At 38.5% G+C, this 23103-nt stretch overlaps 2 protein-coding genes across 2 annotated transcripts; both read right to left on the bottom strand.

Annotated features, from left to right (window-relative positions):
- Positions 1 to 1165: 1165 nt before the first annotated feature.
- Positions 1166 to 6857, bottom strand: hsc70 (heat shock cognate 70). The gene is made up of 9 exons (XM_026934766.3): positions 6724 to 6857; positions 5064 to 5273; positions 4431 to 4636; positions 3826 to 3978; positions 3125 to 3680; positions 2800 to 3002; positions 2471 to 2669; positions 2159 to 2391; positions 1166 to 1716 (listed from the first exon to the last, which is right to left on the bottom strand). Exons 2-9 carry the CDS (start codon positions 5266 to 5268, stop codon positions 1531 to 1533), a joined length of 1941 nt encoding a protein of 646 aa, XP_026790567.1. The 5' UTR covers positions 5269 to 5273; positions 6724 to 6857; the 3' UTR covers positions 1166 to 1530.
- On the bottom strand, positions 6724 to 21867 carry si:dkey-238d18.4 (TBC1 domain family member 15). The gene is made up of 10 exons (XM_026935155.3): positions 21368 to 21867; positions 18188 to 18373; positions 17907 to 18031; positions 16028 to 16131; positions 13276 to 13343; positions 12976 to 13122; positions 12229 to 12319; positions 11918 to 12066; positions 10685 to 10826; positions 6724 to 9335 (listed from the first exon to the last, which is right to left on the bottom strand). The coding sequence occupies exons 1-10, from the start codon at positions 21648 to 21650 to the stop codon at positions 9173 to 9175; spliced, it is 1458 nt and encodes a 485-aa protein (XP_026790956.3). The 5' UTR covers positions 21651 to 21867; the 3' UTR covers positions 6724 to 9172.
- Between the last annotated feature and the right edge of the window lie 1236 nt (positions 21868 to 23103).

The raw sequence follows: 23103 nt of genomic DNA, 5'->3' as shown, positions 1-23103 counted from the left end.
TGAATCTAAATGTTTTTTCTAGCTAATCTACTCACAACACTTAAACAATGCGAAAGTGAAAAGTGAACAATAAAACATTTCTAAGATTAAAAATAAATAACTACAATATCTTGGTTTGATAAGTAAACACCCCCTTTACTAAAACATTCCTAAAATATCAGGGATAACCAACTGCCTTCAAGCTCACACTGTCACATAATTTTTTCAACACCTTTGTGGAATCACAATTGACTTGATAGGTTGTATAAAAACAGCTGTTTTCTATGGCCCTTCAGTTTTCAAGTGTAGATCCACACAAAGGCAGCAGCATTGGCCCTAAATACCTCCAAAAACAACTCTGTGACAAGATTGTGGAAAGGTACACATCAGGTAAGGGATATACAAAGATTCTGAGGTTACCCTGGAACATGGTACAGGGCAGTGGCAGCTCAGTGGTTAAGATGGACCCTTGAGTGAGGCCCTTAACCCTCAACTGCTCAGTTGTATAAATGAGATAAATGTAAGTCTCTCTGGCTACTGTCAAATGCCATAAATGTAAGTGCATGGCACCACCCATAGTCTGCCAAAATCTGGACATCCTTCAAAATGAGATGACTGGGGAAAGAACACAACAGATGTTTCTCCTCTGCAGGGACTGGGGAACTTGTCAAGATTGAGAGGAGGATGGATGGAGCCAAGAACAGGGAGAGTCTGGGGAAGAACATGATGAAATCTGCAAAATGCCTGAAAATGGGTTCAGAAATTCATAAAAAGGCTAGTTTGAAAGGTGTGTATTCCTTTTTTAGCTAATGTATTGTACTAAAAATGTTTTCACCACATGAGAATGATGTACTTTGTGCTGGTATTTGTTTGTTTTAATGGGGTTTTTATTATATTGTTTTATTTTTATTACATTTCTTTTGCTATTTCATGTCTTATACTTGTATTCATTGTACAGCACTTTGGTCAGTGAGATTTGTTTTGAATGTGCTTTACTTGCCTTACTTACTTTTAAATCTTACTTGCTTACTTACTTTTAGTCTTTTGCAAGTAAAGCACTTTGAGATTTTGGAGAAATGGAAAAAAAGACAGATTATTCTTATTATTTCATGTTCTATGTTTTTAGGCACACAGAGCATTACAACAAGACCAAACTTTTGATTGCACACAAACACACAGACATAGATGAAGAGAATCCATACTATTTTATTGAAGTGCTACCACAGAGCTATGGAGAATGGGGAGGACATCTGTAAGGAAGTCACAAAAGTGGAAGAAATGGCACAAATAATCTCAACCTAACCTAAAGAACACATTGTGACCAATCACTACAAGATGCACTGAAGTTTAATGATTAAAAAAACACGTAAAGCTTCATGTCAGAGAAATATCGGATTTGGTCACAAGCTATATGTTGGTCTCAGTTGGCACGGGCTGCCATTAACAAGTCCTAATGAGAGTGTAATGTGAAATGTGTTGAAGAAAAGGACTCCTGGTTGTGTGTAGCTGATGCGTGGATTTCTCTCTCTCTTCCCTGGTGTGGTTTTAGGTTTAGTCAACCTCCTCAATGGTGGGGCCAGAGGAAGCACTACCACCTGTACCTCCAGGGAACCCACCTGAGCCACCAGGCATTCCACCTGGCATACCCCCAGTGCCTTGGTAAAGCTTGGTGATTATGGGATTACACACTTTCTCCAACTCTTTCTGCTGGTGCTCATACTCATCCTTTTCTGCGGTCTTTGGCACAGCATCAGAGACAAAAAGAGAGCAGACAAATGAAATATTAGAATTTTGTTATAAATCAATTCAATAAATGAATGGAACTTTCATATTTGAAATAAGGATTACTCTGAATTCCCTAGTTCCAACAATGATAAATAGGTATAAATAGGTAAAAATTATTTTGATGGATTAAACACAACTTAATACACAGTCATGATTCCATCAGTTCAGCACTGTGGCCTGACAAACATTGTTTCTATTCTGGTTGGTTTTAAAGCAATTATACAAATATTCTCAACACAGTTTTCCAAAGGGAAAACATTGTAAACCATAAAAGTTATTCGCAAATCACAAAACTCTTATGCTTCATTACTAATCACAGAGGTTGCAGCACTTGGTGGAAAACAGGATAAAGAGCTCAAAATCTGTAAAATCGATTTTGGTTTAGTGTCTTTACCTGGTTCCTGTCCAGCCAGGTAATAACCTCATTGCACTTGTCCACAATTGTCTGCTTGTCTTCAGCACTGATCTTGTCTTTGAGCTTCTCATCCTCTACTGTGCTCTTCATATTAAAGGCCAGGGACTCAAGAGTGTTCTTGGCTGTGACTTTCTCCCTCTGAACATCATCCTCTGCACGGTATCTTTCAGCCTCCTGCACCATTCGCTCAATGTCCTCCTTGGACAGACGGCCTGAAAGAGCCAGAAGTCATTAAAGTGGGAGAGAAAAACAAAGTCTATCTGCACTTCTGAGGCTGAGTTGTGCTGATACCTTTGTCATTAGTGATAGTTATCTTGTTCTCCTTGCCAGTGCTCTTGTCCACTGCAGACACGTTGAGAATGCCATTGGCATCAATATCAAAGGTCACTTCGATCTGTGGCACACCTCGGGGGGCAGGAGGAATACCTGTCAACTCAAATTTGCCTAGAATGTTGTTGTCCTTCGTCATGGCTCGTTCTCCTTCATATACCTGACAAACAAAGAACACTTTATTATAGCAGCTAAAGCTATAAGTGACCAGCTAAAGCCAGAAATCAGGCAAGTGATGCTGTTTTGATGGACTTATAATTGGGGAATCATCTGCTGTCAACAAGGGGTACCTGGATCAGCACACCAGGCTGGTTGTCTGAGTAGGTTGTAAAGGTCTGGGTTTGTTTGGTAGGGATGGTAGTATTCCTCTTAATGAGCACAGTCATGACACCTCCAGCTGTCTCAATCCCCAGAGACAAAGGAGTGACGTCCAGCAGAAGAAGATCTTGGACGTTTTCTGACTTATCACCTGACAAGATTGCTGCCTGGACAGCTGTATGGGAAGGTTTGAATGTCACAGTGCATGATGTGGAAAAACTGAATAAATTTGAAATTTATTTTATCAATGAATTTTATCAATGTATAAGTACTAGTTGAGGATGAGATTTCACGTACCTGCTCCATAGGCCACTGCTTCATCAGGGTTAATACTCTTATTGAGATCACGTCCATTGAAAAAGTCTTGCAGTAGTTTCTGGATCTTGGGAATGCGAGTGGACCCTCCAACAAGGACAATGTCATGAATCTGGGTCTTGTCCATCTTGGCATCACGCAAGGCCTTCTCAACAGGCTCTAGAGTACCACGGAACAGGTCAGCATTGAGCTCCTCAAAGCGCGCCCTCGTAATGGAGGTGTAGAAGTCGGCACCCTCATAAAGTGAGTCTATCTCGATGCTGGCCTGTGTGCTGGAGGACAGTGTGCGCTTGGCACGTTCACAAGCTGTCCTCAAACGACGCACTGCACGTTTATTACCTGTGATGTCCTTCTTGAATTTACGTTTAAATTCAGCGATGAAGTGGTTGACCATACGGTTGTCAAAATCTTCACCTCCAAGATGAGTGTCACCAGCTGTTGCCTTGACCTCAAAGATGCCATCCTCAATGGTCAGAATGGACACATCGAAGGTGCCACCACCCAGGTCAAAAATGAGAACATTACGTTCACAACCAACCTAAGGCAATGGACAACAATTTAAGCTTTGCACATGTGGCAGTCAGTGTTCAGTCAATTTAGCCAAAATAAATAGTCTCCTTTTTTAACATAACGCTATTATTCACATTTGTTTCACCTGGACAGTGGTTAAAATATCAGCATACCTTTTTGTCCAGCCCATAGGCAATGGCTGCTGCTGTTGGCTCATTGATGATGCGAAGGACATTCAGGCCAGCAATGGCACCAGCATCTTTTGTGGCTTGCCTTTGGGAGTCATTGAAGTAGGCAGGTACTGTGATAACAGCATTTGTCACAGTCTAATGAGGCAAGAAATTGAGAAGTAATGAATAAGTTAGATATACTTGATCTAACATGGATTTCTGATAAACATTTCTGATGAACATAGATAGACTGATGTTCGCTGAGACTGTTCTCTGGATGTTATTCTGACAGCTGCAAGTTCACTTCACTTAGATTCCTGATTCAGTATAGTGGTTCTCATTAATGCACACTGCAGTTTTATTGTTATATGTAGTGCTGATAAGTCTTTTGTTTTAACTGAGCCATATATTGTGCTGTGTAATATTTTGTGGTATGTTATATTACACTGCATTTTTATTACTATATTTTCATTGCGTCATAAGGGTAGCTGTTTGTTTTATTTCATTTTTGGTTTTAATTTGTAAATCATGTTTGTAAGTGGTATAATTATGATGCAGTCCTTTAGATTCATCATAAGAAAACAGCTGGCTTCTCTTATTCATCTTACTTTGCCCAAGTAAGCCTCGGAAATCTCCTTCATCTTAGTGAGGACCATAGAGGACACCTCTTCAGGATAAAAGGTCTTCATCTCTCCCTTGTATTCCACCTCCACTTTGGGTTTGCCTCCATCATTCACCACCTTAAAAGGCCAGTGCTTCATGTCTGACTGCACCACAGGGTCGTCAAATCGCCGACCAATCAAGCGCTTGGCATCTGTGAAACAATGTGATGATTTACAGTGTGGTACAATGAGATCTATTTACATATTTACATTTGTATATTATGCTAGAACAAATCTGCTAGCATTATTCTTATTAATGGAAAGGGTCAATATCTTACAATGAATCTGTTCATAGCTTCTAAACCTTTAAAAAAATTTTAGATGTTAATCAAGATATTTAAAGCAATGGAGGTCTTTCCACTAAATCCTATTTTCAATACCCTTGAATTTCATTGTTTAGTATTTAGTTTTTGTTATGTCATCTAGTGGAATAAACTGTACAAATCTAAAAAACAAAAAAACAAAACTGTACATAATTTTCTTTTCCTGGTTGCCTGAGATCACTGCATCAAGCATTGGTCAACCATACAGGGTACATAAGAGATCCCATGGTGGTTCACTGCATGTACACTGTCTTACCAAACACAGTGTTGTTAGGGTTCATGGCCACCTGGTTCTTGGCAGCATCTCCAATCAGTCTCTCTGTGTCTGTGAAGGCAACATAACTGGGGGTAGTTCTGTTTCCTTGATCATTGGCAATGATCTCCACCTTGCCATGCTGAAAAATGCCAACGCATGAGTAGGTGGTGCCCAAGTCAATGCCTACTGCTGGACCTTTAGACATTATTTCTGAAAAGAAGAGAGAGAGAGAGAGAGAGAGAGTGAGAGAGGGAGAGAGAGAGCACTCAGGTCCAGCTGTTGTCATAAATAGGACACAACGTGGGCACACTGCCCAAAGATGTCAACAGATTTAGAAAGTGCTAGTGAGCACCTGCTTGATAGTATTTGACTCTATAGTAGTAATAACCATATAAACGTGTCATGTCCAACCAGAAAATTCCCATTTCCACTGAATATGCTGCTAAGCCCATTGAGGTTGTCTTTTCAATTAACTATCATTCATGATCTTAGAAAGCCACTGCTGCACGTACAGCTTTGAGTATACAGGGCCAAAAAATATGTAATATGTGTTGTTGCCTTTTAACCTTTCAGGACTCTTTTAGCCATCACAGCCTTACAGAAACCGTATGTTGACCTTCTGCTGTACTGTAAACATAAGCTAGACCTATAACTGTCTTTGGATATTTTCAAGGGGAGAAATTTATCTCTTAAAAATTCAGCAGCAGGTTATTTTCCCAGAGCAGCCTAAGACGATAAGAGAGTACGGCAGAATATGAAAATGGGTATATTGTTCTTTCTCTTCAACTTTGTACCAGTCTCTGAAGATTGTTTAATAAAAACTGCAACGCTGCCATAACATTATAGATGTTCAATAGCATGATGCTTTTTCAGCAAATTAAAAATACTAATAAAATTAAAAATACTAAATACAAATGTGAGTTGGTTGCAGCGAGAGAGGGTGAGAGGGAGATGGTTGCCGGATTAGATTAGATAGGATTGGACAGTATCCAGTAAATTTTGTGAACTTTAGGAAACTACATTAAGTCTAAATTTACTGTATAACTGCCATACTAAGTCCATTTCACACCAGTCTAATCTGGTATGAAATCCAACTGTGATTTTGTGTTTCTTTCTTTTTTATTGATTGATTATTAGTAGAATTATCCTTGCTTGTGTTTATTCTGATCATTTATTCAACTACAGCCCATTGATTCACTTTGCTGTTAAGAAAAAAGGAGTATTCCAGTTGAGAGAGAGTTAATATACATTAGGGCTAAATCATATCTTAGGCAATGCCTTGAGGCAAATATTACAGTTGAAGCCTATCATTCATATTTATGATATATAAATACAGGTTTGATAGTGAAATATATTCCATGTTATTAATTTACATGGACAACTATGAATCAAATACTCTAATACTGTATGTATTGTGTATTTCTCAAATTAGGCTTCATTGTTCATTTTATGCATTTTTTTATTAAGTCCTCTGCAAAAGCACAGAATGTGAGACATGGCATGACAGAGAACGCTGAAATTCTGCAGCTGGCAAAGCAGAAGCCAACAGCCAAAAATCAACAGCAATATCAAACTAAAAACAAAAGGACATTACAGACAAAAACATGAAGCAAAGCCACTTTTGCAGGCCGTTTGCAACACCTCCGAGAAAAACTTTTACCTTTCCTGGAAACTTCAGAGATAACTGTATGGAATATGTAGGTTGGCTTTAGCCCTGCCTCAACACTGCTGACCTGTTCACACTCTTGTCCCGCTGGAATCAGAGACCGAGGCTCCAGACGCTTCTGTGTATATAGCCACAGCAGCCAGAGAGATTCCAGCGCTCAGTCACCTGATCCCACCACACAGAGAAAGTTCCAGACTGCACTGCTCATGTGTTCTGCTCAGGCCAAGTGTCTGCAACATACTCGCAGATCATAATCCACTGCTAATACTAATGCAGGAATAATGCTCTGAGTGTTGTTTGAATGCATTTTGACCAGATACATCTCATTCAAAGTTCTTAATAATGTGTGTGGATGGAGTGTTATGTATATTTTTATATTTTTAAGTCTTCTTTTAAACATTAAGGTATCATTCAGCTTAGTTGACTTGCTCGGCTGCAGGAGGCTAGATAAGGGTTTGCTCAGAAGTGATAAGCTCAGAACCACTGAACCTCTGAAACTGAAACTTGTTTGAGTTTAGTAAAAAAAAAAAAGAAGAGGACCAGATAAAAATGCATATAACACTCAGTTTATTCATTTCAGTACAGAAAAAAACTTACACTATGAGGCTTATTCAATGATTCAGTGACTCACATGGCTAAGGTTACTTAAATGTCACAGTAATCTTAAAATAAAACACAAATGACACTCCCATTCCCTCACAACACCCCCAACACCGTCACACAAGGACGCTTTGTTTATGTGTTGAAACTTGACAAACTTATTTAAAAAAAGCTCTTTCTCTAGCTTTCGAAAAAGGAATTTTCCAATTTCCTTTACATCATGTTGAGCAGCAGGTTGTTTCAGCAGGACACACCTTCCAAAAAAAGACAAAGTCCCAGTGGGACGTCCATTTCTGACACACTGACACTTGAGCATTGCTAACTATTGACTGTGATTCGCCACAGAGGCTCTTCTAGAAGCAGCAGTGCACTGGTCATCTTACACATAAGTTTCTACTGAGAACAACATCAACTCTATGTATATATGTGTGTTTCTATTAGTGCATACTGATCTAATCTGACTCAGAAGTCAAGCAGCAGCAGATTTTCAGTACCAAACTCTAATATAGACACAGGGGTCTGGCCTAAACCTTCAGAACAAATCTGTGTAGTGTATATTCTTCAAAACAATCCAAATACTAATGTTTAATATAATCCAAATACTATATGTTTTATATTTAGCAGTGGATGTTCTATTAACCCATGACATCTCTTTTGATATCTTTTATAGAAATACAGATGTTAATTCTATTTTTAAAATACCCGTTATAAGCAGTATATACAGTATTTATGGAAACGGACACAAACTGCCACAATGGACACAAAACAAGATGAGGACACTTGGACTCTGTGTGAAAGTAATTATTATTATTATTATTATTATTATTATTATTATTATTATTATTATTTAACCCCCCCATTTTTACACTTATTCCACCTAGTCAACCTCAACTCAACATTACCTGGGCATAATCCTGTAATAGAATTTTAAAAATTAAAAATTAATTTTCTTAAATCAACTGAATATTAAAGTTCATGTTTAAAAATTATTTAACATTGTACTATTTTATTAAAAAAATTAATAAATAAAATAAAAGTAAAAAAACAGTGCGATAACCTCCAGTCCCCCATCCCTGACAAATTATTTTTATAACAAAAATCACAATAGTGAATTATCAAATGCTAAATTTTAACTGGATTTCACTGACTACCTTAAATAGCTAATTATTTACCGATGCCTTTATGTAGCTAAATACAGCTTGTATCTGAAATGTTTCCTCTGCATTTTGTAACAACAAAATATTTTTTACCTGCTACATGCTTACATTGTGCAAATCAGGCCTTTGGTGTTTGGGGTGGTGCTTGGACCATAACCTACAGATAACAGATCAGTGGTTCACAATCTAAATTCTAGGACATTCATGCATCTGCAGTACCCAAAGTGTCAGCCTTTTTGTTTTGTGTGACTAATGCATAATGTGTGTTAGAGCATAGAGCACACAGAACACAAAAATCTGCTAGTCACAGCACACCAAAGACCGCTGTGTTAAAATAACTGTAAGTGTTCATTTAATACTGGGGATTTTACTGTGTAGACTCACCAGGACTGGGATTAGGGGCCACTGTATCAGACTAATACATATACATTTTCAACAAGAAAAGGAGACATTCATCTCAATATTCCTTATGCTACAGAAGATTGAATGATCACTTTCTCAATAAACCAGTCACTTTTCTAAGCAGCATTATTCAGTTTAAAGCCATGTTAACATATCTGTCACTACAACAAACTTCCTTCCTCAGAAAGGCCCAGAAATTCAAACCTGACAGAACAAACTACCTTTCAGTTATCAGTCATTTTAACTAGCCTCTTCCAGAAATGTCCAGAAAATCCTCCTTTAGCTCAGGAGAACAGGTTGCGTAGCTGGTAGAGGAAGGGCTCCTCTTTGCTCTTGTGTCTCCGGTAGCGCTCACTCAGGCAATCCCTGGCTGAGCGCTTACAGTAATTGTAGAAATGCTCCTCAGCTTTCTTCAGGCTGCTGTTCAAATCCAGAGTCCCCTGCAGACTGGACACAGACAGGAAACAGTAAGTCTCAAATGTTAAAAGTATGGCAAATCGAATAAGATGCTACACAGAGGTTTATTTTAAATTAAATACTGTATGCTATTACTAATAAAATCAATAAAGCAGTGTAATTAGTAAAAACAATCCACCAGTCCCAAAGTGAGCAACCGCAGTCCTCATTTACATGTTCCCAAGAGTTCAGTAAGGTCATAGCATGTCCCAGTTGCAAGAGTACTCATGAGCACCCCCATGCAGTTTTAACACTAACCCCTTGCCATATCGCCCAGGACCAATCACAACACTTGAGTTTTTTTAGATTAGAGAGCACTGATGAAGACAAAACTATTTAAATGAGTTTCCTCATTAATTTCAGTAATTAACCTTGTCAGAGAAGAGTATGATGGTCCCACATTATACAGAACAAAACCATAAAATTACTGATTAAACCAATGATTTACCTGTCTCATTTTATATGGAGGGTCAAGATTCAAGATTTATTTGTCACATGCACATTCACAGCAGGTACAAAAGTGCAGGGAAATGAGATGCAGCTATTCCAAAAAACATGCATATCAAGAACAATAAATACATTATACAAACAGTATAACAATGTGTATGGGGATAAGGGAGTAAGAATGAGTGCAGACAAAACAAGAGCATACAAAAATGTATGTATGTATGTATGTATGTATGTAGGTACGTATGTATACAGTATGTATATGTATGTACACTAAAGTGACCTGTGCATTTGCAAATGTGCAAATGTGCCAGATGTGTCTTATTTCAATTTTATTTGTATAGTGCTTTTGACAACGGACACTGTCACAAAGCAACTTTACAGAAATCCAGATAGAAAATTTTAATTTATATTTATTCCTAATGAGCAAGCCAGAGGTGATGGTGGCAAGGAAAAACTCCCTGAGGAGACAAAAGGAAGAAACCATGAGAAGAACCAGACTCATCCACAATATGTGACATGTGTGATCTGGTACTGTGTGTGTGTGTGTGTGTGTGTATGTGAGAGAGAGAGAGAGAGAGAGAGAGAGAGAGAGTGTACACAGGCTATGAATAATTGACTTTACAATGGTAACACATACATATTTCTTAGAATTATCTTAGACAATTTATTATTTTTTTGTGAAGGAACTACCAATATGTTTTGAATTTTGAATGAAAAATGTTCAAAAGTTTCACCAGACGTCACACACGATAGTGCAAATTAATGACACCATGTCTTAAAGGCTTTTGTGCCCATGCACTCTCAAGCGCAGATTTATAGGACAACCTTAGAGTGCTGTTTGGAATGGAACTGACATAAGAAAAAAAGAAAGGAAAGAAAAGAACAGCAACCTGTTTGTGAACTGCAGGAGCTGGACCTCATTTCTGCAGCTGAGCAGTGAATCTCTGTTCTCCAGCAGAATGGTGGCACAGATGAAGAGCTCAAACGTGAACTCTCTGTTAATGGACTTAGGTCCTGTCACTGGCTCATCCTCTGCAAGGATTATACAGCATTATGCAGGATAAAATACACAACTTAATTTTACAATTTTATATGTACTCAAAGCAAAACCAGAAAATCAATGGTCATCAAAAAATAATGGGTGCTTAGGGTGACCAATCAGAATTTAAAAAATCCATGTGGAACAAATCACTAGAATGACAGTACTAATCCTGTAACTACACTCTGTATAAACATTTTACACTAAATGTATTATTATTTTTAACTAAACACAGTTCCATTGCACTTTGTAGTGTATACAATACATATTCTTTGATCTGGAACCAGATTTTTATGTAATTTATGAAAACAGCAAAAGCAAATTAAACCTTATTATGGGCAGATTTGGTTGCACTCATTCTCATACTGTAACTGTTATTATACTAAGGCCACTAATATTATGCATATTGATCACTTTAGTAGACATGGGTACCTTGTCACTCACCTTGTAGGTACATTGGTAGAAACCAGAGCTCACCTTTTTTCATGCACAGTTTGTGTTTATCATCCTGTACCCTGCATCAGTGTAGATTTCTTACCAAAGCACTGCTGTTGGATGGATATGTTTGCAGATATTTCTTAAACCAGCACCAAAGCTGTGTTGAAAGCCAAGCAACACTGCTGTCCCTGATACACTCACCAGAGCTATGCACACACACACTACTGTTCCAGTATCTTGCCAGTGTCAGTGCTGTACTGAGAATAACCCACCAGCTAAATATTATTATTTAGTCTGTGGAGGATCTGTGGAGGTCCCAGCCTGATGATGGATGGGGTAAAGGCAAGAACTGGCAAGTTCATAAAAACAGATGGGCTACAGTCTTTTTTTTTTTTTTTCCAACAATGTGCATCTATAATATGTGAAAGGTATACCTGCAAATCAGTTCTAGTAATTCAAATTATAATGCACTTAATTACAATGAACACAACTATAGCCTGTCAGCACCCATATTTCACTAGTTGCACAGGAAATTTAATTACTTTTGATAAACCTCGAAGCAAATTCTTAAATCAAAACTACCAAAATGAAAAATTTGAACAAAGCTTCCTATTACATTTACTACTGAGGGTTTGAGAACTCTTACGAAGGCTGTGTTTGTAGGCCAGTCTCTCCTGGTAGCGTGCCCGGTCCACCTGCTGGGAAATGAGCTCCAGATGATCACAGCTGAGAATCTCAAACAGCCGGAGAGCATCACTGTGCTCAAACTCGCGCTGGAAACCCAGCAGCAGCCACCTGCACAGCAACACCACCACAGAGACAGACACTTTTAAGAGAAAAGGATATAAACAGAGTGATACACAGATAATAAAATATCACTACACATGCTTGTGAAGGAAGTGCTAGTAAGACAGGATAAGACAAAAAGGAGACAAGAGGGGTGAAACTGATGTGTACCTGTGACAGAATGTCAGTCTGTCCATATTATCTGTTACAAGATGAGCATGAAGATGAGGGTCCAACTCCTTTAGCAAAGCTGCCTCCAATTCTGATTAAAAATAAATATGTTAAGCAAGTTCGAATTTAATAATTTCATTATTTTATAAGCAAGGCATAAAACTCCTTGGGGTTTTGCTTTTATAGAAAAATAATCAATAATGGGGTGGTGTGATGCAGCCCAACATGAAGTAGAGTTACTGTTACCACCCTGAAGTTGATTATTTTCCTATAACAGCACCCCACAGTGAGTTTTATTTGTTTTACACCACAGTAATTTTCCAGCCAGAAAGCACAAAATCCTTCATCCTGAAAACATGAAGTAACGACTTTAACTGTGACTGTTAAAAAGTGCTGACACTGGAAACTCCTTCCAAAAATGCTAAGAAAACTGCACCATATTAACAATTACACATTTTATTACATCAGTTTATGGGGATCCTCCACTATAAAAGTCAGTATGTAAGTATGTAAGCTGTTTCTACATATACAATAATGTATTAGAACTACTGTCAGAGCTCCTGAAAATTAGCACCTTCTGACCAATCAGAATTAAGCATTCTATGGCACTGTGATATATATAGATAATAATGAACATTTCAAATAGTTTACATGATTTTATACACTTCATATTTATACAAACAAATATCATAGTTCTCTGTAATATGGAGATACAGCTGCAGTTGTTCTTTCTCTAAAGAAACCCACCAATTTTGCGGTGCAGGCCATCAGCACAGAAGTCTCTTGAAAATTTTTCCATGTAACAGCAAAAGCTCCAGTATGTGTCCACCTCTGAATCCAGAACCTCCAGGAACCGACTGCACAGATCATTCATACCCTGGGCATAACTGACCTCTGAGAGAGAGTGAGGAAGAGGGAAAGAAACATTCATATTCATCAACGTTTCAGCGAAAGGCAAAAAGTCGACTAAAAATGAAAATGAGGTCAGAAATTTGGACAGTATTCCTGACTAAAGAAAAGTAGGTGTGGTGTTTGAGTGTTCCTTGCCTGGGTGGAAAGCAGCATAGGTGGTCAGGATATCTCTCAGCACCAATAGATTACCCAGGCCTTCGTCCCTATGGAAAAAACCCACACATATCACATTTCTTTTACTTCACAAAATAACCTTCTGAAAAAAGTAACTTTTGTGTTGGGTTTGTCATTTCTTATCAGAGAAAGTAACTACGATAATAATTATCATAGTGAGTAGTTATCAGTAGTGAGATAATTACCAACCAATTCACAAATATTATTTTATGTAAACATACATATTAAGTCTATATACAGTTTGAAGTTTTGTTATTCATTATTCAGAAAATTATACTGGTGAATTTCTTTCTTTAATTTAATGGAAACACTGTTGAGACTCAGCTTTATGGTGTTATCCTCCAAAAGAATTTTCCACCAACAAAAAAATGATCAGTAGTTGTCAACATCTGATATAACAAGTGGATACAATCATTTTCTATATCTGGATCTGTCCATGTGAGTAACTGGGTGCGGTGAGTGTGAAATTTTAGGCCTCTATGCTGGTTCTAACCATATTCTTACAGTTTGTCTGTATATCTAAGCAGCCATCAGTGTAACACAATCAGACTGTTAATCTGTAAATTATAGACATTGCATTCAAATTTCACAGATCACTGAGAGGTGGTGGATGAAATGTAGTGACCATTATTAACTATTTCTGAAATAAACAGTTCTTATATAGCCATTAAGATACACTATATGGCCAAAGGTTTGTGAATACTCATATATGCTTTCTGAACAGAAAATAATAACCTCCACTCTTCTGGGAAGGCTTTCCACTAGATTGTAGAGCATTGAGATCAGTTCATCCCAAAGGTTTTCAGTGGGGTTGAAGTCAGGGCTCTGTGCAGGCCATTCAAGTTCTTCCACTCCAAGCTTGGCAAACCATGTCTTCATGGAGCTCGCTTTGTGCACAGGGTAATGTCATGCTGGAACAGGTTTGGGCCTCTTAGTTCCAGTGAAGGGAGATTGTAATGCTACAGCATACAAAGATATTCTATACAATTGTGTGCTTCCAACTTTCTGGCAACAGTTTGGGGGAAGAATCACATATGAGTGTGATGTTTAGGTGTCTACAAACTTCTGGCCATATAGTGTGTATGTAATGGGACAGTTAAGCACGGACCCAATCACAGAGTAAAAACACCTGCTTGCTAATGAGTGACTGGGCAAAAAGGGTTTATGGAAGTGAAATTAAAGGGAAGGGAAGGGTGTGATTAGTACACTTAACAAGGCAGCCTCAAGTGGGATTTGAACCAGGGATCTCAAGACTTTGACACATATGCACTACCATGATTACAAAGCAGAGTCAGGAAAAACTAACCAGAGGAGACACCAAAATGGCATATTCAAAGGAACCTTCTTTATTAAACAGGGAAAAGATAACAACAAAAAGGGGTATAGGCTCCTGAAGGAGAAAATTAGAACTCTTCAGGGTTGTTTTTCATATTATCAAAGATATTTTTATCTTTTAGTTTTTCTCTTCTTTTCACTTCTGTTTTGTATCTTTGTCCTAGATTGTCTCTCTTTCTTATCATGCCCTAATTCTGTCTTACCCCTTCTTTCATTCTGTTTTCCTTTTTTTCATATTAATTTTGTCCCAAGCAAAGCCCTGATATACCATACTGGTCACCCCTCTACAAAGGTGTGAATGGGTTGTGCCATAGGCTGGCCTTAAATATCCTGCCTGGCAGGTGCAGGCAATCCAGGTTAATTAGCCTGGAGGATTCTGGGAAACTGAGTTTTCCTGAATAGCCGCTCTAACTGTGTGCTGCTGTCGCCCTCTTTTGGCTGCTGGCGGAGTACCTTACAGTATATTATATGATACAAAGATACAGGTACAATAAGAAAATTCTTTCTAAATGGTAATTTATGCTTAAAGATGATAAGCAACTCAGAGACATACTGTATATGCCTGGAAATCTGACACTGTTTCATGTTTGCATGTACAGGAGGCATGTCTCTAGGTACTGTTCTTGTATGTACTTCTTTACAACTTAAATGAAAAAACAGAAATTCAAGATTTTACCACTAGATGTCGTTCTATTACCTGTCAAAATGTAAACATACACAATGATGGTTCAAACAGTTAACAGTTCTCTATATTAAAAGTGTCTGTTGTAGTTTTCCTAACTTAATATCTTGGTCTGTTCCCTAAAAAGTGAAGCGTTTCTGTATATAATCAGCTGTATTGAAACAATTATTTAGAAGCACTGTCATGGCAGAATATCGGGCCATTAATGTGTTTGGGATGACCTTCTTGCAGCGGAGAATCTTCCTAATCATTAGTCTAATCATTTGTCTGTTAATGTCCAGTACTGCTGGAATGTAAGGTGTGTCCTTTGACATAGGAGACCTTTATCTCCAAGGTTGTTTGATTAAGTGGTGTGGCAACAAGGACGTCTTGCTATTATGTCAATAACAGCTGTTTGCAGTTAAAACATCTATCAATATATTTTAATGCCTTTCTAGACTTTCAGTCCATTTGTAGAGTTACTAACACAGTGTTCACAAAATAGAGTGAGTTTGTACTCATTATGGACTTGAAACCCTGTTATTTTGAATTTCATAATGAAGTGCAGTGGCTCTACAGTGGCTTTGCGCCATCTTCACTGAGAGAATCACCAGCGGACTCACTCAGATGGTATGGATCACTGTAAATAATTTACAATGAGGTATTCGAGGCACAACAAATTCTTAGAAAGAAAGAAATAAAATTGACATGGCATACTTGTAGTAGGCCAGGCCTCTATCAGTTCTCGGGACATCTTTGTCAATGATGCGTATAGCCTCCTGAAGTTCTTCGAGGTCAAAAGTCACCCGTTCAAATATGACCTACAAAGATGAAAATACAGTACAATTAAATAAGAAAAAGCAATAAGTCTTTTCATGCATTGAACCCTCACGTGTGGCACTAAAGTGAAAGAAGTAAGAAAGATATAAACAGGACATTACTGGAAAAAGGAAGGAAGAGCGACTCAGTTTCAGTAGAAACCATTAAAGCTCTTCTCATAAGGCAACTTTAACAACACGCAATTGTGCAGAATGCTTTAAGAATTATTATTATATTTGAGTTTAATATAGTTTTAAGGTACCAACCTAGCAAAAGTATCCAAATTATGCATTTAAAATGAAAATTATCACAGAGCAGTTGTGAAATGTCCTACAAACTGAGTCTCTTCTGTTTTGACCTGCAAACCTGATGTACCTGATTTCTGAGACTTTTAAAGGAGTTGTACTGAACAATCCTGGAAATGTATTTTATCTTTTATCCTGTGAGCTTCATATCTGAATGCCTGCTTCTGCCTGCATGCGTAAAAAGCACTCGAGACTTACTGTAACTTGCACACCAAAACCGCAATGCACTATGCATCAAAATACTGGCTGACACAGCCTTTTCTTTTTTTATATTTTCTCACTGACTTTCTGTGGATAAAGGTCAAAACAAATAGTGATTTCAGTATTCAAGTACTGCTGCCTCAGAAAGTTAATCTGGTATTCAAACACCTGTGCACACCGCTGGTTTAAACCAATGCATGCAGTGGTTTAAAAGCATATATGCACTGTTTAAATCACTGTTTCTCCTCTGGACATAGTATTACTTCTTCTGTTACACACTGTGGAAAATGTGGTTTGTGAAAGTGTGGTAAGGTGCTTTCTCACGGATGCTGCTAAGCCACAGGGGTGGTTATGGCGGTATTTTACTTTTACTTAACCCACGTGCAATGTTTGCTCATCATAAATAACAACAGTAGCCTACTTAAAAAAAACTTTTGCTTGGTATATGTTTAAGTTCTTTTTTTTTTCAAGAGTTGCCATTTGCTAACTGTTTGATTTATTAAAGCTGCTGTGAAAGACACACATAAAGCAGTCATTACATTGTCTGCATCATCATGTTGGACCAATCACAGAGTGGTACATCTCATAAAATATGACAGTGACTTTGTTTTTGTTAAGTAGGCAAATGTAAATTGAGTAAACGGTTATTTCTGTAAGTAATATGAATTGCAGTGATACACTGCACCAGTCAAACAGTGGCCTCACAGTTAAAGAGCCTATGGGTTCATCCCAAGAGATCTTATTCCACAGAATTCTTGAATTCTTGATTTTTGATCCAGATTGGTCAGCAGATGTCGATTAATTTTCTATAACAGCAGCTCTGAGAATAGTGATGGCTATAATTCAAATGACAGGTTTAGATGAATAGTTTATATTATCATTTCTATAGTAACAACTTACACAGGCTCTTGTATGGCAGATGCTCCACATAAAAAGATTTTAAAAGTTGTGTAATTTCTGTAATTGTGTAAAGTTTTCTGTCAGTATTTTTGGAAAGGAATCTTCAGTGTCAGCACTTTGTAAGAGTCAGATATAAACTTGCTCCTTCAAGTTTTCAGACATGGTCAAGTCTTCATTTTCTGTCTAATTAACATAAAGAAAGAAAAATATAGAGGCTGGTTAGGGAATGACTGTTTATATAGCTGCATATGTATGACACAGGCCTTACTGACTACCCAAGAACTGATGGGCCTAATGAGGTTATGTTAAAATCGGCTGTAGCTGGTGCCATAGTGCTTTAAAATCTTGCTTGCAGGGGATGTTAGTTTTACCTGTGCCTGAAGCTCCAGGAAAGAAATCCTTTCCCTGACCTCTTTTGACTTGTACTGGTACTGCTGTATTTCTCTTTCTCTCTCCTGTCTCTGCTCAAAATGCTGCACTGCTGCTACCAGCTCAGCTGAGAAAAAGAGGCATGAGGGGAAAAAAGGAGGAAAAAACGGTTATACCTGTATAAAACTACAAAGGGATATCGAGTTATACAAAAATATAAGTTGAAGAGCAGAATCCACTAGTTCCTCAAAGCTAATGGCATAATGTTTAGAATGAAGTTTACCATCAGTGCCATTAAGACGAAGACGAACAGCTCCAGGAAGCAGACATTGCCACTTCCTTTTCATAACACTGTAACGTACTGACATCTCTTCCAGCAACAGGGTGCGCTCCAGAGTTGTAGTGCTGCACGGGTACATTCCAAATAAGAAGCGCCACACCAGGCCTCGCTCATCTGGAGACACACCGCCTAAACACACACACTGAGCAGGTTTAGTAAGCCTCTAGTGCAATTCCTATGCAGGTTGGGTCTTAGAAATGATAAAGCTTTTGGCTTTGCTAATGTTACAGGAATTTGTTACTGACAATGTAAAGGCTAAAACCGGACAGCATTTCACTGTGAACATAACTTTGAGTACTGAACTTTTTTTAAGTAAGAAATAAGACTAGTTGAAAATAAAGTAAATAGTATAAATGAAAAATCTGCATCTGTAACTAAGATGTACAATTTGTCATTTTTAAATGTGTTTATCAACTTATTCTAATCATAAAGTCTAGAAATATTGAGTTATTATTGTTATGCATTGCTATGCAGATTTTGCTAGATCGTTTGTGTCAGGCTTCTGTTTGTATTTTTCTGGCCCAGAAGTAGAACTGGCTACAGCTAAAGCTTTGCTGCTCAGCTCCCAAAAATGCAGTTCTTGAGGCATACATAGTCTCACCAAAAGAAGCTGGTAATGTTTTAGGTAAGCAGGAAGGCTTGTGAATGTTTTTATTGCAATTGCAATCAACCTCGCCTACAGCAGAGGGCTCTAAACATCACACACTGGAAAATGTAAAATAACAAGTATGAATAATAGCAACATGTTCTTCTTCTTTCGGCTGGGGTCGCCACAGCAGATAACCTTCCATTGTCTGCATATTGATTTGGCATAGGTTTTAAACCAGATGCCCTTCCTGACACAACCCCCTCCATTGACCCAGGCTTGGGACCAGCACTTTGAGTGCACTAGCCTGAGCACCCCAAATGGCTGGGGTTGGCACCCAGCATAGGGCTCAATCCCACAATCCTGAGATCAAGAGTCCCATGCTCTAGTCAGGCGCCTAAATAATAGCAACTTAATTAATCGAAAATCTATTAAAAGTAACATTTCTGCAAACTAAATACAAGCGCACTTCTGTAAACTAAATACAAACTAACAAATATACAAAATATTGTATATAAAAAACACTGGGTTGAAAATTTTTAAGTGCACATGCAGCACAGAGACTTTCTGGAATCAACCTCTGTCTAGATAGAGACATTGATCCAATTCAGCATTTCACCATACTAATTGTTTTCCAGTATGAACAAGTCAGCAGAAAACAAAACCCACAATCCTCTGTCTGGACTTTTCCCCTTCTTAAAGGTCTTAAATGAATCTTATTATGTAAGTCTTATGGGCTGTGAATAAAATGCCACTGAATAAAATGTGTTTTGGAGATGAGAGGCATGTAGAACATAAAAAGAGGCACTGTCATTTGCATCACATGTTGTTTTTCATTCAGTGATGCCATTCCTTGGCATTGTGAGTGAAATAAGATTTGCTTGTTACCTTTTTTCCGTGGATTTGCCCCGAGGTAGTGTATCACATGATTAACACTGCACACTGATCCAGCCCGCTATCATTTTCATAGCAATGTAAAAACAAGAAGACCAGTATCACTAATGCCAGTTCACAATTGTTCACGATGTGGGGAAATTTCTCATCTGCATGTGTGGTGGAGGCAGGCCAGCCTGTGTTAGAAGTATATTCACTCCAATGCATGAATGGATGATACAACAGGATTACTTCTCTTGTTAATGACTAGTTCTGTGGTCAGCATGCTCACAAAACTCTTCCATTAGTTTGCACATATGTTAACGTGACAAGGGTTGTGCACTGTACTTGTGTATTGGCATAGCAGCCATACAAACAGACCTTTTCAGTCAATTTGTGGATGCACAAATTTAGCATTTGACTTTAGCACACCATCAGTCAAAGAACAAACAGCCGTCATATGATTGTGAGAGATTTTCTTGAATGTAAATTTGTGTTTTCAGGTAGTGGGGCACTTCTGATTCTTCCAGTTATCTAAATAATGGGCTGAGAAGTTCAGGCCTGCATGAATTAGGCACTGCGTTTAGTAACACAAATTACACAATGTGCAAAGAAAGTGGAGACAACAATATTTAAGGTAGGTTTGTGTGTGCTAATTGTTGGATGTCAAAGAGATGGCAATGATAGAGGTATTTGTTGAAGATGTTGCTTTGGCACAAGATAAATATGACACGAGTGCCAGTAGGTGTAGATAAAGGATGTAGCCAAATGCAATACTTTATTTGGATTTAACAGATAATACGAATAGGAGGCACACTTTTTTTTTTTTTTTTTTAAGAAAGGTTACTAGAAGAGTGCATCGGGACTGGGGTCTCATGGGACACCACAAAAAAGTCACATAAGAGGGAAGTTTAACTTTCATGTGGGTGTGAGCGTGTGGTCAGATGTGAAGCTTCATTGTGAAAGAAAGAAAGAAAGAAAGACAGCACTGCGCAGTGCATTTACAGCATCCTGTACATAACTGCCTGGCTAGGGCCACAGTAGTTTAAATTAGGCTAGTAGCTTGTTTACATTTTAGGAAATAGAACCAACTCAGTTGATTAGAAAATATAGCAGGCAGCTACTAACAAAAATATCTGCCCAAGTGGGATTTTAAGAACAGTGCCGTGTACATGTCTAGTTGAGTCTATTCTATTAAAGACTATGAACTTGAGTGATGTAGCTGAAGTTAAGGAACTGTCAGTGCTGACATTTCTACCTCTGTGTTTTTTTTTTTTTGGGGTGGGGGCTTCATCCATCATAGGGCACAACTACACACCCATTACAGACAAATTTAGAGATGCCATTCAGCCTACAATGCATGTGTTTGAAATGGGGAGGAAACCCCTGATCACACACACAGAGAGAGGACAGAGGCAAGAATTGAACCCCCAACCCTAGATGTACGAGGCAAGCGTGCTAACCACTAATCCACGGTGCTCCCTAGGAGCTTTCATATTTACTTTAAAAAAGCCTTCCTGTTTAGACCACGCCCAATTCGGGTTTAAATCCGAATACAGATACGGATCTTTGGAGCACTAAACAGCCACAGATTATACACACGTTAGGTGTTCCTAATAAAGTGGATTCAACACTGGGACACATCATCACTGGTCTAATGTTACCATTTTTAAATATGTACATCCGCAGTCTGGACTCATCCACTCTCCCCTCTGCGTCCATAACACCGGGCAGATTCACGCGCTGCGAGGCGGATGTGGGTGACGTCACGGGGGCGACACGTGACACGTGGGGCATCCCGCTGTCAGTTCTCAGTGACTTTCCCATCTGAGAAATGCCACTTTCTCTGTTACTGTTTTCTTCCCACACCGAGCCGAATGTAATTTTCCCCTCCAACGAGGACGCATCACGAGGTGAGCTGACCGTGTGTGAACCCGTGCACTCCATATTCGGTCTGAAAAGTTCGTATCCGAAGGGAAGCCCAGCAAAACACCCGGCATGGGTTCATGCAAAGTCTTCAGTCACATGCATGAACAAATCAGCATAATAATCATGAGCTAAACGGTGCTGATCCCTGGCCAGGTCCACGCACTGCGCTCTCACCCGCAGCACTCTGCAAACTGACAGGTTTCAAGTAAACCCTGCACTCCTCCTGTCACATGACCACAAACTGCCATCTCCTCAGGGATCAGAGCTCAGAGTCATACTAGAAAAACTTTTAACCCCCTCTACTGGTGAGATCTTTTGCTCTGTATTTAGCCTAGGGTGTGGTGCTCATCTGATCATATTATCATTCACATTATAATTAGGCTAATCCAGATGTAAGAGTATGTAATGTAAGAGCATATGTGACTTAGGCTAGCTCTGTATAATATTATTCATTTTCAGTAACTGCTTTATGGATATGAGGCAGGAATACACCATGGATAGAATGCCAGTCCATCAAAGGGTACCATGCACACACATATTCACACACTCAAGCACTCCTAGGGGCAATTTGGCATAGCGGATCCACCCACCTGCATGTTTTTGGCAGATTGGAGGAAACATGAGAACCTGGAGGAAACCCACATGGACACAGGAAGAGCATGCACAGAAACTGCACACAGACAGCAACCTGAGAGTAGGATTGAACTGGAGACCCTGGAGCCGTGAGGCAGCAATAATACCTGCTACATCACCCTGCTGCCATTACTACTATATTCATAGTTATTTATGCATATTTTATTCATTTTGTATTTTAAAATAAAAATAATCTATGATTTAATTTATGATAATTGTGAATGATTCACCTCCATCATAAAGTTAGCCAGTACCCAACACCCATACAGCAGAATTCTTTTTTCCTCTAATTTAATGAAGAACAGTTTTTATATGCCTAGTTGCATACAGTCATGGGAAAAAGAAATTACACCCTCCTTCAAGTGTTTGTTTTTATTTATCAGGGCCTAAATAATAATTTCTATACATGAACAAATAACCTCAGGTGACAACAGAAAATGCACACCAGATTTCAATATGTAGGGCGGGGGGAACAAGTACACCCTTCTTACTTCCACAGTCATTAAGCGAGTAACGATTAGTTAAGGGTGTACTTTCTTTTCCTCATGACTGTACATGTTCTCATGCCTTCACGAGGATGAATCAAGCACGCAAAGAATGTTTTTCAGTGTATAGCAGAAAAATGTTGTGATGATTACAACTTGTAGCTCAACAGGGTTTTACTCTACCAGTGATTTATACGTGATTCACAGTAGATCCAAAAGTCATAAATGATCAGTGGAGATGAATAATAAAGGTGTGTGCAAAAGGAGAGAATAAAAGTTGGTAAAGAAAAAATTAAATAAAAGCACACTAGCAGCATATCCCAGCTTGTTAGGAAGCTGGGGTCAGCCATGAC

Source organism: Pangasianodon hypophthalmus, chromosome 14, assembly GCF_027358585.1.
Source record: "Pangasianodon hypophthalmus isolate fPanHyp1 chromosome 14, fPanHyp1.pri, whole genome shotgun sequence".
In the NCBI taxonomy this organism is placed as follows: domain Eukaryota; kingdom Metazoa; phylum Chordata; class Actinopteri; order Siluriformes; family Pangasiidae; genus Pangasianodon; species Pangasianodon hypophthalmus.
This window is presented reverse-complemented; position numbering and strand designations above follow the sequence as displayed.